Source organism: Papio anubis, chromosome 4 (assembly GCF_008728515.1).
Source record: "Papio anubis isolate 15944 chromosome 4, Panubis1.0, whole genome shotgun sequence".
Taxonomy (NCBI): domain Eukaryota; kingdom Metazoa; phylum Chordata; class Mammalia; order Primates; family Cercopithecidae; genus Papio; species Papio anubis.
Genome location: NC_044979.1, coordinates 65,951,200 through 65,967,294, shown reverse-complemented (window position 1 = coordinate 65,967,294; position 16,095 = coordinate 65,951,200). Strand labels below are relative to the sequence as shown.

At 37.3% G+C, this 16,095-nt stretch overlaps 1 protein-coding gene across 9 annotated transcripts in view; it reads left to right on the top strand.

Moving 5' to 3' along the window:
• The window catches only part of KIAA1324L (KIAA1324 like), a 276,854-nt gene that overhangs the window by 165,303 nt on the left and 95,456 nt on the right, over window positions 1-16,095 (top strand). For 7 of the 9 annotated variants that reach the window (XM_031665967.1, XM_031665970.1, XM_031665969.1 and 4 more), the window contains one exon: window positions 67-232. In XM_031665967.1, the coding sequence (XP_031521827.1) occupies window positions 67-232 (166 nt within the window). Of the gene's footprint in view, window positions 1-66; window positions 233-11,359; window positions 14,998-16,095 lie in introns of those variants that run through there. The other 2 variants (XM_021936113.2, XM_031665971.1) reach the window with 1 other exon arrangement.

Here is a 16,095-nt window from a genome sequence, read left to right as displayed (position 1 = left end):
CTAAAATAAGTATGTATTTATATTAACATAAATGGATATTTATTTGTTTATTTTATCACTATTTAGACTGGAATACAAATATTCCAAGTTAGTAATGACGACTAACTCAAAAGAGTGTGAACTCCCAGCTGCAGACAGTTGTGCTATCATGGAAGGAGAAGATAATGAAGAAGAAGTTGTATATTCCAATAAACAGTCACTACTAAGAAAACTCAAATCTTTGGCAACCAAGGTGAGAGTAGAATTTTAACCTGGTGTTACTGGGCATTTATAAAGTAGGGGGCATATTAACCTAATAATAGCATTCATACAAGCTGTTATTTTGCATGTTTATATCTCAGTGGATATTTATTCAACAGAAATACTCTTAGAAGCACGTGATATAAATACAATAATATTCACTGCAGCATTGTTTTTGTTGGTTGTCAAACATCATCAATAAGGAGTTAGATATTTTCATATGTCAAAGTGATAGAATACTATGCAACTCTGCAGCTGTTAAAGACTGAGATATCTATGTGTACTGATAAATCAGTAGGTCCAAGATAGAGTGAAAACAAATGGACTATAGTATTTATATTAAATATACATTTATGTTTGTATTTGCAGAGAAAACTGTTAACAGTAGCTGCCTTTTGGGAGTGGTGAACTAATGAGAGTGTTTAGTCTTTGAAAGCAATACATTTTTGTGATATTGGAATATTCACAAAGATACTATTTTATAATTTAAAAATGGGGGCTAATAAAAGATATTACATTCATTCATACTGTTCCTTTTTATGGCAAGATTGTTTTACATAAAGAAAATAAAAGTTATATAAATTATTGAGGTATATGAGGTAACATATTGTTGGCTTTGGATTTTGGAACAACTACCATATCCAAACATAACATGAAACCATAAATTGTTTGAAAAGACATTTTATTTGACGTTTTTCACCATTGACTTAAAAGATGAGAAATTATCAGCTTACTTAAGATTAAAAAAGAATAAAATAGAAGAAAGAAGATGACTTTCAAATTATTTACAACAGGATAGACAAGAGACAAAATTTACATTTATAAAGAGTATATAGTAACCATTTCCTTGTACTCTCCTAATTTAGGCACATAAATATAGAGAATTATTTAAGAGTAAAATGAAAAAACCATCTTTCCCTTCTACTAATGGTTAATTTTTCCTTTTATTAATATGAAGATGTAAGGAGGGTACTATTGCCATAAAGTAACAAGAATATAGTGATTATTAAGAACGGAGATCTTTACCCTACTTGCAAGCTAACAAGTAAGTCTGCTACAGTTTCATGGACAGTTTAGAAGACATGAGACTCCTGTCAGAGATGAAGGACAGTTTTATATTCACAGAATAGTGCTAGCAGAGTAATAACCTTTATACCAGCTCCCAAAGCTACAGGTAGCCCACAAGTCTGTGTTCCCACAGTGCTAATTGCAGAGGAAATGAAATCACTTGGTTGCGTTACAGGAAAGGGACTCTAGGCCTTAGGAACCTAAATGTAAACATATCCATCCTTTGCCTCAAAGGGGGCTATTGTCTTCATTGTTTTGGACAGGTAGCATACCTGTCCATTGCTCCGAAGGGAGACACTATTTCCAAGACTGTAAGCAAGCCTACCCTTTGCTCAGGAATAAGACAATATATCTTTATATTCCAAGGCAATTTTCTATACAAAGATTCTTGAAAAGATAGTCTAGAAAAAAGGGTAATCAGTTTCTCACTTTAAAGATGTACAGAAATGAAAGAGTACCATGGAGAATTGTCTCCAACAACATCCAAACCTCGTTTTTATACCATGTTGGTTTCTGATGAATTTTCCCTTTAGTTTCCCACTCCATGCACCATTCTGATTAATATGACTGACTGAGGCTGGGATTAAATTTGATCAATTTGCTTTATACAGCATTTAAATAAAGCTACTACCAATAGGACACCAAGCAGAGGTCCTTACCAAGATGAGGCCAATCTGTATTGTTAACCTCAACCCTACCCTCAGGGTCCCAGACTCAACTAGCCGAACAAATGCTATGAGCCATTAGGGTTGACCTTAGAAAGCTAGGTAGCTTTCTTGTGTTGACCTTTCCACTGGCACTCAGATATTTCCTCCTTAAGATTCAGACAAAAAGGGGACAAGGAAATTTTCAAAATCTTAACAGAGACTCAATATACAGAAGTCCTCCCTTATTTGCAGTTTCACTTTTCATGGCCTTATTTTTGTGTTTTTAGTTACCCACAGTCAACTGTGGTCTGAAAACATTACATGGAAAATTCCAGAAGTAAACAATAAGTTTTAAATTGTGTGCTGTTCTGAGTAGTATGATGAAATCTCCTACTGTACTGCTTCATCCCACCTGGAAGTAAATCATCCCTTTGTCTAGCGTTTCTTTGCCGTATACACTACCTGCTTGTTAGTTACTTAGTAGTAATCTTGATTATTAGATTGGATAAAAAAACCCAGTATTATAGGGTTTGATACTATACTTGGTTTCAGGCATCCACTGGAGGTGGGGGGAGTTGGAACGTATCCCCTGGAAATAGGGTGGGAGTACTGTGTCTCCAATTTTTGTCACACTCTTGGTGAGCAGTAAATTCAATCAAGTGGCTACTATCCTTTTGATCTAGGATCATGGCAATCCAACAAGACAATTCAGATACATTAATCCAGGTACTACAGGATATATTAGTGATTGCACAGAGACTTTGTCTTGGTTCTCAAGGAGAAAGTATAGGGTAATTATATTGTGAATAACAATGTATGGACAGTGAGTTGATGTTGACCTGAATGCCTTTGATAGCTGAGGTGGTGTAATTGATTACTTCAAGCTAAGGTCAGAGGCAAATTTTATATCACATTTTCTAACATCCCTAACAGTAGGAGTATTTCCCTAAACAGTTGAATATCTCTTATGACTACTCCTAAGGTGCAAGTTACCATGTTTTTAGTGAGGAAGCATGTTAGTGTCTGACTTCTACACAAGAAGTACAGTCCTGGAGGTAGACATGGTGTCTCTGGAAAGAAAGTGTTATTCACAGTTGTTGGGTACATTAAGTGGGACCTACATTGTTCAGGCAGCACAGGTTGACTGTGCCTGTAGGTGGCTTCTCTGCTGGCTAGTAAGCCTTAGGGTTTCCAGTTCACATCATATAATGATGTCTCCTTGTTGTCATCAGGGAGACTGCTTGAGGGAAGTCAGTTCAACTTTTCCTGTTTGTCCACACTGCAAACTAGTGACTTTTGTTCACCTAATGAAATGACTAAATAATGGCTATGGGAATGAGATGTTGGTGTTACTCTGGGGCAGGGGCTGAGGCTATTTCCTGCTGTTTTGGATACATTTCTCGGTTAGTTTAAGGGGAATGGCAAATGAACTGTGATGAGAGCATGTGGTGGGTATGGCAGACCCAGCAGTGAGTTAAATTAAAGGCCCTTGCCATGATTTGAGAGAGCCACATCAGAGCATTTTTCTTCATAGAAAGGTGACAGGGTGACCCTGAAATTCGTATTAATGTCCCTTAATTCTTCATACTTCTCAGGATCTAAGCTGTCTCCTCCATTATCAGACTGTGTTATTGTCTGTCCAGTGCTAAAAAACCAGCTTGTCTCATTTCAGTAACTATAATTTCACCTTATTTCTACCCATATCTATCCAGAACATTCATGTGCAAGAGGGACAAAGGCATTTTATAAAAACATATAGAGACTCAGTGTGCACCCCTCCTTTGTCCATGTGGGCCATGGTTGGGGGACTTGGGGGGCAGTGTACTCAACAAGTGGTCATTATCCCTTTCATCTATAATCATGACAGCCAACAAAACAACAATACAGGTGGTTAAACCAGAATTATATTTGAATCTCCTAGACCCCCTTCTGTGTGGGCTATCACTAGAAGTTGTACCCAGGAAGCCTCAGGGTTACTGTTGGAGTAAATAACACATCATGCCCTAGATTGGTGAGGCAGAATCCAGGATGTTCAGATAAGTGTAAATAACCTTATGTAGCAGGTGTAGATGTGTGTCTGTGTGTATGTATGTGTATATGTGTTCTTCCTGATCATTTTCCATGAAGTGGCCGAAAGAAGATGATCCCTTTCCATGGGCAGCCATATTTGATGACCAAACTGCCATATTAAAATGTGTGGGTCAGGAGGCGGTAAGGGAGATAGTCAGAAATCTTTTTGAGTCACTTTCTGAGAAGGTCTTACAACGCTCAATAATACCATATGCTTTTGGACAGTAGGAAATGTGGAAGGTCCACTGAATACCTCTACTCTCAACTAATTTATGGGTAGCTTTTGTGATAAAAAGTGCTCTATTGTCAGACTGCAAATGGTCTTTAAAGCTACTAACTTTATACTGATTTGTTTCAAGGTTCACAATGTATGGGTAGAGTTAGCTGATCAGACTAGAATAGCAACACCATACCCTGAACAGGTGTAAATAGTGGTGAGGCACCACCAATAGCCCAAAGAGGTGGTCAAAGGTATGTTGTAATCAATTTACTAGGGAAGAACTGGTCAACTTTTTGCATGAGTCCCAAGTATGGCATCTGTGGTAACCTCTGCATCAGAAAAATAGAATCATTTGCCTTGTGTCCAGCCTGTGATGGCAGATGCTTTGCCATGTTGGGTGAGATGATGGATCCATGTACTCATTTGTGACAGTCTGTCTTGTGTAGTCTCTATCAGGAGCTTGATTCAATTTCATCTTTTCATAGGAAGGATCCTTACTTGGGCGTCTACATGAGTGACACATATTTTAATCCAAAACTAAGATCTATTTTAGTGGTGTCCAAAAAGGGTAACCTTGAAATGCCAGTCTTTAGTTTTCTAAGTGGCAGACAAAACAGCTAGCCATTGGCAATAGCTTGAGTCAGTAAAAATATAATGAAGTTTATCAAGGGAGGTAATGTGTAGGTCTTGATAATGCCTTTGAGTTCTGTCCACTGAGCTGAGCAATCTTGTCGGTTTTCAGTTATTCATAGATGGTTGAATATCTGTAGCAGCCAGTGGATACCATTGGGCTTCAGCTCAACAAAATCATCAGTGAACCAGGCCCAACATGTAGTAGAACCTCGATAAATTGAAGGTCTCATTGAGTCAGTGGTTTTGTTTTGAGCAGTGGAGTAGGGGATAAAGTTTCCCCCAAAGGGTATGCTGCCACATTTTCATGTGAGACCCACATGCTACGGGGGCCAGACCAACTGCATTCTTGAATATATGCCATTTGTATTTGACAAGTGAGGCTTATTCAGCCTTTTCCACCTTGTTGAGCGACTGTAAATGGGACTGTCAAGGTGTAGAGTTGCAAGATCTGCATGGGAATGACATTTAGTTTTGACTAGCCAGTGACCAACTAATGGCTATAGGTGGTAGCCATATCAAGAGGTAGTGAGTCTAAAACCTCAAAGGGTGCCTCTGTCTCCTTTTGCCAGGGTCTCCAATTGGCAAAATCATTACTTATAGAGAATCATATCACAAAGTTTTCATTATGATTGTGAGGCCATAAAGGTAAAGAGTGTGCCCCAGCTTTCTGGACAGCTTTTAACATATAGCCTGTTAGTTTGGGTCCAATTCAAAGGATACTATTTTGTAGGCTAGCTGATATAAAAGAACAAGTGGAATACTCAAGTGAGGCCCAACACTGTCCCAATAGCAGAGTCAAGTAAAGCGCTGGGCTGTTTTTCCTTAACCACTGGGTAGATTTAGCATTGTAAATCTGCTTACATAGTTCCAATGAACTTAGGTAGCAGGTCCCTGAATGTTCTGGGGGTTTATGAACCACTTCTGCTAGTAGAAGTGTGATAATTCAGGCAGGGCTGTTGATATGGAGACTTCTGACTTGATACCAACAGGACTTAATTTATATAGTGACTGTTTTGGGCATCAGAAGGTAGAGGGTTTAACTTGTGTGAAACCCTTACTCACCGTTTGTTGCAAATGACAGAGTTGAGAACTCCTGGGGTATCCTACTGCCTACTGGCCCTTCTCTACATGTGACTGTTCTTGGTCAGGGGATCTCCTTTAGCATGTATGAGACGGGGAAGTACAAGCATATAACATCAAGTTCTGTATATTCAGATGTAGAAGCAACAATAACACTATCTTGAATGGACACATAGAACCCCTCCAAAGGTCACATTATTTTCCCTTTTCTGCTCTAAACCTTGCTCAAACCCCATTATTTGTATGCTCCTCTTTTCTCACAGGAGAGTAGGTATGATGGTGACTTGAGTGTCTGCAACCAACAGAGTGGTAAATGTTTAAGAAACCCTCCCTAAGTTTTCCTAGCAGATTCAGATGGGTGTGTATCGTCCAGTCCCTCTTGGTAACAGGAAAACTTTAGTCTCCTTTCTAATTATCTTTTTTCTTGAAGCAGCTGAAGTTGGGGTAGTTTGGGAGGGAGGCATTAAGACTGAAGAGAAAAAGAATCTTTGACAGCAGACAAGATGTTTGCATTCACTTTTATTTTTGACCAGCATATCAACTGCTAACGATCCAGCCAACTTCCAATGTTTTTGGTCTACCCAAAGGCCTATGTTGAACAACAAGGTTCTGTTTACCAACATCATTTATTTGATCTTTGGGGACCCCTTAACTTAGAGGCCACAGTCACATTGCTTTTTCTCTGAGGCTGCAGGTTTTATGTCCTTTTGTTGATTTGTACTTGATTTGCATATTGGAGACATGTTTAAAGAATCTATCTTAATCCAGAGTATTTCTTGCTATTGTTAATAATGTTTAATTTAATTCCTGGTTTTAACAAAAGTAGGGGAAATTTCCAGGTCGACCTGACCATACTAATTTATATAGAGTCCTTTGGGTCAGTTTCTCATCCTCTAGTGAACTTCTTCCGTGTTGTAAACCCAATCTGTGACAATAAGAGTCCAAATATGAGTCAGTGTTTCACTAAGTTTTCCTATGGGAATTAGTCTCAGGGAAAGCTCTCTGTATTGCAGTCAGGACCCACTTCAAAATCTCTGAGACCTTTTTACTGTCATCTATGAATAGATCTAAAATTGACAGGATAGATTGCAAGAGGTGTTGAGCCCAAAAATGGCCCCACTGCTTGTCATTCTGAATTGCTTACTGAACAGCCATTGAGTCCTGCCAAATCATCTTTAAAGTGAGTCAGTCAAAATTTTCATAATCTCTCAGGTTTCTTCCTATAAGTAATTTCCATTTTTCCCTTTTAGTACTCCTTGTAAATGCATGTCTCTGTAATTTTTGTCTAAAAGAGGGTGAAACCTCCTTTGCCTACCAGGATGAATTTTAGTTGTACAGTCATCCAGAATTGGTTCTAGGGCCCCTGAATATACCAAAATTCAAGCATACTTAAATCCTGCAGTCAGCTCTGCAGAACCTGCCTATGTGAAAAGTCAGCTCTCTATTTAGGCGGCTTTCACCTACTACAAATACTGTATTTTCAATCTACGTTCAGTTTTGTAAAATCTGCCGATAAGTAGGCCTGTGCAGTTCAAACTTGTGGTTTTCAAAGGTCAACTGTAGTTCTTATCATGGGGTACACCTAAGGCTGATTGCCTGGTGAGTGAGGAAGTCTTTTGGGCTGGAGGATAATTAAAGCATCCAGGGCACTGTTGAGGCAACTGACCTGTGAATTCTTTAACCCATTTCCCAGTCAGTACTCAACCAGCAGTCACCTCCCCAATTAGAGTATAAAAAAGTTTTCTTCCCTGACAAGATTCAGTGTAGTGAATTTTGTTTTGAATAGCAATTTTAGTTAGCATAATGATTTTTTTTACTTTAAAAACGAAATTTTGAAATAGTACAGAAAAGTTGAAAGAATCATACAGTGGTATAGTCATATACCCACCACCCAAATTTTATTATATTTGTATTATTACATATCTGCCCCTCCATCCTTTCATCAACCCATATTCTTTTCTGTTGTTCAGTTTCAAAGTAATTGCAGACTTCAATACACTTCACCTCAAAACACTTCAGGGAACATATCATTGATAATAATTCAATACTTTAAGTGAAATGCACGCATTACAAATATACAATTTAATGAATTTTGAGAAATGAATATATATCTATAACCCCCAATTTCTATCAAGCTATAGAACACTAGTTCACCCCTGAGAGTAATATGTCTTTTTGCATGCAGTCAATCCCTCATCTCCCAAAGGAAACTACTGTAATGATCTTTTTAAACCATAGGTTAGTGTTATCTGTTATAGAACTTCATATAAGTGTAATCACACAGTATCTGTAGTATTTTGTGTACATTTTATTTTACGCAGAAAGATGTTTTTGAGATTCATTCACCTCATCTTAACAGAAGTAGAATCCTTTTTATTCCACAGTGGTATTCTATTGTGTAGATATACCAAAATTTGTTTATCCAGTCTGTTGATTGATACCTGTGCTATTTCCAGTGTTTCACAATGAACTAAGCTGCTATAAATATCATTGCACATATCTTATTGTGTGTCTATTTTTAAGAAGTTTGTTATGCATGATTTCAGAGAGCAAAAAATGTTTATGTTCATTAACTATTATGTCGTGTAGGGTTTGCTTTATCTTAGATATGCTCATTCATGTTCTAAAGGCCATACCTTATTTGATATTTTCCTAGCACTGCACTGCAGTTCTCGGGTTTATGTATAGATTTATTTTTCTTGACTTTTCTCAGCAATTAAAACTAAATCAATTTTTATGTGTTTCTTTTATTTATTTCACTACCATTTATGGGACATTGTAAGACACTTTGCCAAGTTTGGGGGTTATGTCAAATTAGACACAATTTCTCAACTCAGATACCATCTAGAATGTTAGGGGAGGACACATATCTCACACACACACACACACACACACATGCACACACACGCACACACACCCCTACCTCTCACACGATCATCCAGTATGTCAAGAACAAAAGTAAGATCTCTTGCAGCATAGGGGAGAAGGGAGTGCAGTAGGGTAGATAGTGACAAGGTGAGGAAAACCTTCTGGGGGAAGTTGGCTTTGGAATAGATTCTTGGGTTTAGAGTTGAAAAAGATAATCCTGTTTGGAACCTTCGTCTAATACATGAGTAAACTGAGACCTCGAGAGGTTCACTTACTTGTCCGGGGGGGTCCGGGGGGGTTAGATAGGAATTAGAAGCCATGTCTCCCACGTTCCAATCCAGTGTTTTTCCTTCTCCAATGTGGTATTTCAATAGATTTTTATAATCATTGATTGACAACCTACCAAGTGGTAAGACTTGGGTCATATCTTGGAAATTAAAAAATGAATGAGATATAGAGTTCCTGCCATTAGGAAGTCCCAGTCAGTTAGTGGCACTACCTACCTAATTATATACACATGCATATGCATATATATCCCACCATTTCAGCAATAGGAGCACAATTCCATGCGAATGCAGAGGACATGGCTATTAAAGCCCTATTATCTCAAAATGATTTTATAAAGGGTTTTCAGTGTTTTACATTAAATATTACCTCGAAGATAACCAACAGGTCTCTCCCTTCCCTCCCCACAACATGATGTTGAATCAAATTTTCTCAAGCTAACGCTGCAGAAATCTCATGTTTTCTTTTGAGTTTATGGCTGATACCCTAGAGCTCTTTCCTTTAATATCCTATGAGCTCCTTGAGGGAAGACATTTTGCTGTACTCATCTTTGTATCCCTAAAGTCTAGTCGTGGTCCTGCAACAGAGACAGTGCTTAATAAATATTTCAACTGCTAATCATTATTCTAAAAGATTGTTAAGGCTGTTAAACGTGAGATCTCAGGCCAGTTCTTGCAGAGCCAGTCAGCAGGAGAACCAAGGAGATCCACAGTCTGCTCTTCTAGAGGCTTGTCAGCTCAGCAGAGGCAGGGAAAAAGTGATATGTTGGTGTGTATGCTATGACGTTTTTCTATAACCCTGTCCCTGTAGCCCTAAAGCTCTTGGATTTATCCACCCAAATGAAAGCAAACACAAAAGCAAACTTATCCTTCCTGACAGCTTGTCGACTTCCTATTATCTTCTCATGTCACTATTCTACTTTAGACATACATCTATTTGCATATGAGACTGATTGGCCTCTTATTTCATTTATTTAAAAAATAATCATAGTTCTCTTCATTTTTACTCTTTGTATTAGCATAGTCTCCCTATCCCATTCCAGCAGCCTTCAGAAAGCTTTCTCTAACAATTAATAGATTGGAAGAAGCCTGGGCAACATGGCAAAATGTCGTCTCTACAAAGAAATATAAAAATTTGTCAGGTGGTCAGGCACAGTGGCTCATGCCTGTAATCCCAGCATTTTGGGAGGCCAAGGTGGGTAGATCACGAGGACAGGAGTTCGAGACCAGCCTGGCCAACATAGTGAAACCCCGTCTCTACTAGTAATACAAAAAATTAGCTGGACGTGGTGGCGGGCATCTATAATCCCAGCTACTCTGGAGGCTGAGGCAGGATAATTGGTTGAACCTGGGAGGCAGAGGTTGCAGTGAGCCAAGATCATGCCATTGTACTCCAGCCTGGGCAACAAGAATGAAACTCCGACTCAAAAAAAAAAAAAAAAAAGAAAGAAAGAAAGAAAGAAAAGCCATGCTTGCTTGAGCCTGGGTGGCAAAGGTGGCAGTGAGCTGAGATTGCACCGCTGTACTCCAGCTTAGGCGACAGAGAGAGAGAGACCCCGTCTCAAAAATACAATAAAAGGTTGGAAGAAATCCCACCTTTTCTTTCTCCTTTCCTCATTAAAGAAAATGAATTTATTTTAATAGTCTATATTTTGAATGTTTTATGTAATGCCAGCAATGATACATTTGAGTGAAATTTTTGACCTATTATCAAAGATGACTTGTTTAATATCTTTAATAGGCATCTACCTAAAAAATTTTCCTAAAACATTAGTGAACTCAACTGATCTAATGTCTTACTGGCATTCTCCTTATTTATTTCTGCTGTCCTTTTTCTTATTATTCAGCCTATATTATCTTGAAAACATTTAGTTTGTCAGTTCTGTTTTGCCCACAATTAGCATGGCTAGGTCACTGATTTCAGCACTCAGGTCAGGTATGCCCTCAGGAAGGGTCTCAGTGGTTTCTTTGCAGGAATCACAGCTACATCTTTTTGTATCTATTGCAATCAACGGTTTGCTTCTATTTTGAATTTGTGTGTCTTATCTCTTGGACATCAAAAGTGCCCTTCAGGGTAGGCATGCTACTTGTTTTATATCTGCCATCCAATTTTAACTGTAAAATCCTAATCACAAGTGGCACCTAGATAGATTAAAATGATTTCTGGAACTTTCCTTCAGGACATATAAGATCCTAAAATCTTACGAGAATTTCAGTGAGTTGATTTTGTCTTTAATATTTTTTCTTAGGAAAAAGAAGACCATTTTGAATCTGTTCAACTGAAAACCTCAAGATCCCCAAATATATGAAGAGACAGTGCTGTAGCCTTGAGACTAATGAACAAAGAAACCTGCTCTAGTTTTACAGGACCATATTTTAGGGTCTGTCCTCATACCTGTCACATTGGTGATCTCACAGAGGAGGGCCATGCCGCCGAAAAGGGAAGGAGATTGAAACATTTGATTGCCTTATCACATGGTCAAGTACCTTGCCAAATAAAAGAAAGCAAATGATTTGGGTCTCAACTGAAGATGAAGCTCAACTCAGGAAGAGATTTATCTGTATATACACGTAACTGAAAACCAAGTTTAAGCCCACCAGTGCACTGCTGATGCATGCCATATAATTAATGGGTAACTTTTATTCTTTATAATGTCTACATAACAAGTGTGATTTGGAGGGCACATGTGAGCATATGCATTATGATCCAATTTATGTTTTTTCTTTGTTTATATTTTGGGGAAAATTAAAATTTTTTTAAGGTGTATTTTTCCCATTATTTATTTTCCTGACCTTAAAACAGCTTTTCTACTAAAAAATCATGAGCAATGAAGACAATAAATTTTTCATTTTTCCATAGGGTATCTTCTCTTGATTTAAATTTCAGGAAGAGTTAGCATATGCTGGGGTTATCTAGATTTATAATTGCCTTTGAAATTCCATCCTTGTTGGAACTAGTAAGAAGGGCTTGACTGAAAGTTTGAAGGAAACTAAAAAACAAAAAAGTAGGAAAGGTAATGAGAAACCCTAATTCTCTGTCAGTGCAAACTAGCTGCTAGTATTGTAGAAGTCAAATAACTTAAAACAGTTTATGTAGTGCTCAAAGTATAATTAAAGTAAATAGGAAAGCTTGTCAATCAAATCACTGGCAAAATCATGAAGAAGAAAGTGAGATGGTTTGTCTGTAAGTACAGATGACTGTATGAAATACTGGGATAATTTCATGGTCTCCAGAAAATGTCAGGGGGACTTTTGCTCTATGTCAAGCACCAGAGGTTATATGGTTATTTTTCTGCTCAAGACTTTGAGGATGATGACTTTCTTAGAAAATCCAATAAGGCAGGAATTCAGTTTTGAAAAATTACATATAATTGTATTCATAATAAGAATGTGGTTGTTCCATAAGCAGTTATGAAATAATTATTGTTCTTATTCAAAAGTGATCCAGATCATTGTGATACTTTCTATGGTAGGCTGCTGGTATTAGCACAACTTGGATATTATTTGTTGAAGGAAGTATGAATGAAGTTGGATTTGACCAATTTTGTGTAAACCTTAGTTGATTTAAAACTGAGAAAGAGGGGGGGTTTCCTGGTCATTGCTGATCTAAGGTGCTCTTATTTATTTCCAATAAACAGTAATCTTTACAGACCTTAATGAAGATTTTTTTTAAAAGTTGTGATTGGCTGAGAAAGGCAGGACACATATGTAGGGAAATGATTTGCCCCAAGCATTTCAACGAAGTATGACTTGAAACTTTGTGTCTGAAGGTGGTGTCTTTATTTTTGTGGAAAATGGGAGAAAAATGAATAATTGTGTTTATTTGGTAATACACTAGACCATTCGGTTATTATTGAATGAATGTTTTGTGTATATCTCTGCTGTTGCAAATATGAGTATAGGTGAGGTTGTCATTGTTTCCTGTAGGATTCAGGGAGGGTGTCAGTTTGCATAAACCTTTTTTTTGCATTTAATTTCTTGAATGTTCTTATAAAGAAGACATTATGTTGGCATTCCTCATTTTTATCCCGCCAACAGAGTGCTGATGAGCATTTTGATCAAAATTTTGATCAAAATTTAACCATTTTGATCAAAATTTAAACAGAAGAATGAAAATACATTTGAAATGAACCCTTTCAGAGGAACCTTGGCAAAGCTGTATAGACTGGACAGAGTGAGAAAACTTCCACAGACACCTGTCACCTTCCTCCTCATCTTCCACTGTGTTCAATATGTATGTTCCAAGCCATAGAGATAATTGGGATTTGCTCCCAGGTGGCTTCTTTCTTCTCCTGTCACTGGACTAAAATCTCTGACATGTCAAAAATGCCTTAAATTTTAATGAACTCTCTGAAAATGTAGTTGATATTGAAGAATTTATTTATTTTATTTCTAATTTTAGATATTAAATGTATTTCGTCAGCACAGTCCCATCTTTGGGAAGGAGCTGACTTTTTCCTTTGGATTCCAGTGGTTTGTCATTTTATTTCAAGCACTGAAGAAGTATGATGGAAAACATATTATGGGGAAAATATTTAGACCAATCCTGGCTATAAAGTTCCCTTTAGTTTTATGCCTGGCCTATGCAAAGCTCAGTGAAATGTTGAAAGGAATAAACAAATTAATCATGTTTCTGTGACTTTTAATTAACACTTGTTCCTTTTCCCCCCTAAGTGGTAGAAGAAGTTATTTGTTATTTTTCTAAAAGGCACAATTTTGAAGCCTTGACTACTTCATTAAGTCAACTGTTGCCTATAACATCTCTTAGCACTCGTCAAAACGTATTTAAATCAATTTTCCAATGGATGAGAACATGTCTTCTATGATAAATTATATTATGTCATTTAACAACATTGAGCATTTCGATATATGTTCACTGAATTAAAAAACCTGAATTTCATTATTGTTGGCTTTTCCCCTCTTTAGTTACTAGTAATCACATCCTTTCTAGGATTAAAAATATTTCTTAGTATTTTTGTGTAGATGTCTGTCCTTATTTTCTTCCCAAAGAAAAAAAGTTGTTTAAATTGGATTAAGTAGAAGAATTGCTTGGGTCCAGTCGTTAGCATCTGGGGTCTCCAGGTCCCCAAGTGGGTCATGATTGACTGCTTCTTCAAGACTCATCTGGCCAACTCTCAGTTGATGTCTGTCAATAGAACGACTTCCTGTGGCACATGGTCATTTCTAATGGGAGGCTAATGTGTACATAATTTCTCTCTTCCTCATGGAAATAAATTTCTCTGGGGGTTGCTGTGGGCAGATGACTTCATTAGCCATGTTTAAAGTTAGTGTACTGCTCACATTTATCTTTGTACACTAAGAGTATGTAGAATTGATCTTCAGAGAAACTAAATCTCCCTCATATCTGTTTATAGTAATCATGAATATGATTGCAGTTGACAGGCCCAACTCCTAAACTAAGTTTGCCACAAAGAAAATGTCCTTAGGGGAGTAAACTTTTAGAAATCTCAGCACCTGACTCATTCCTTCAAAGCTAAAATGGAATTCACCTTCATAGTAACTGGCTACAGATTATTCTCTTGCTGGATTTTACTTATTTTGATTTAACATTTTTACATGAGTTCCTTTTAGAATCACAAATGAAGGCAGTAAAACTTTAAGATGGGAATGAATAGTTGAAAAAAGAATTATATTTACTCTTATAATTGATATTAATCGCTATTATGATTACACTTGTCTAGATCAGAGCCCAGCAAACATTTTTCTTGTAAAGGGTCAGATAGTACATATTTTTGGCTTTGCAGGGCATGTGAGCTCTATTGCATTTACTCAACTCTGTCATTGTAATATGAAAGCAACCACATACAAAATGTAAATGGATGGGCGTGGCTGCATTCCAATAAAACTTTATTTATGGACACTGAAATTTGAGTTTTATTTAAATTTCATGTATCATGAAATCTTTTGATGTGTTTCTAACTATTTAAAAATGTAAAAGCATTCTTAGCTCTCGGGTCTTACAAAAACAGGTGATGAGCTAGGATTTGGCCAAACGGTTACAGTTTGCTGACCCCTGGTTTAGATGACTGTAATCTACCACACACTATTCAGAAGAATCTGTTTGCACACAGGTTCTTTTCCCTTTAGAAGCTTACCACCTAAAAAGTTTGTCAAGTCTTCAGAGTTGTTCAAAAAGAAAATAGCTCATCACATGCACTTGATGATTTAATCACTTACCCGATACAAAGCCAGATACTCTCCTGAGTTGTCCTTGTAGTTCTGGGACTCCATTATGGATATTGATTGGCAAAGGATAAAATTAAAGCAGTGAATTGGTTAAAAGTAAATTAGCAAGATTGATTTAAAAGCCTTTTCTCATTGGGGTTTAGATAATATTCACTGCTAAGGTAACTGAATTTGGAGATACTCAGTCTTAAATACAGTTTCATTTAAAGTAACCATATGGAAGTAGGGAATGTTGATGCATAAAAGTAGCGTCAGCATAGGTTTTCCAGCCCCAGCACTGAAGAGTTTCTTTGTCTGTTTGCATTTGTTTAGTCAGGGCACACTTCAATCCTTATACATTTGCCAACAATCCTATTTTAAGACTGATTAAGCTGCGAAAGACACTTAGGATTCCTTTAGTGACTGGTGCTTCAAGAAACAGATCAATTTCCTTGAACAAATGGTCCCAGTAAGGCTTTTAATTTGCTGAAATTTTCTTCATCTTATTAATGATGCATGTGGATATTGGTAAATTTGGCTTAGGGGGCAATGTTTTCTTTATCTTAGATGACTGATTTCAGATTACCTTTGATTGCTTTTCAAATAAAAGCATTAAACTAGTGGGAATTATGCACATGTAAACCTATCACAGAGCAGGAGTGATAATTGCCTTGTTCATAGGCTTTGCCTTTGTAGAGCTGTGGTTATAATCCATGTTGGTGTTCTATCTTCCTGGCACCTCACTTTTCTTGGCTTCTCCATGCTCACAGCGCTTGACTAAAGAACTCTGGGGCCCAAA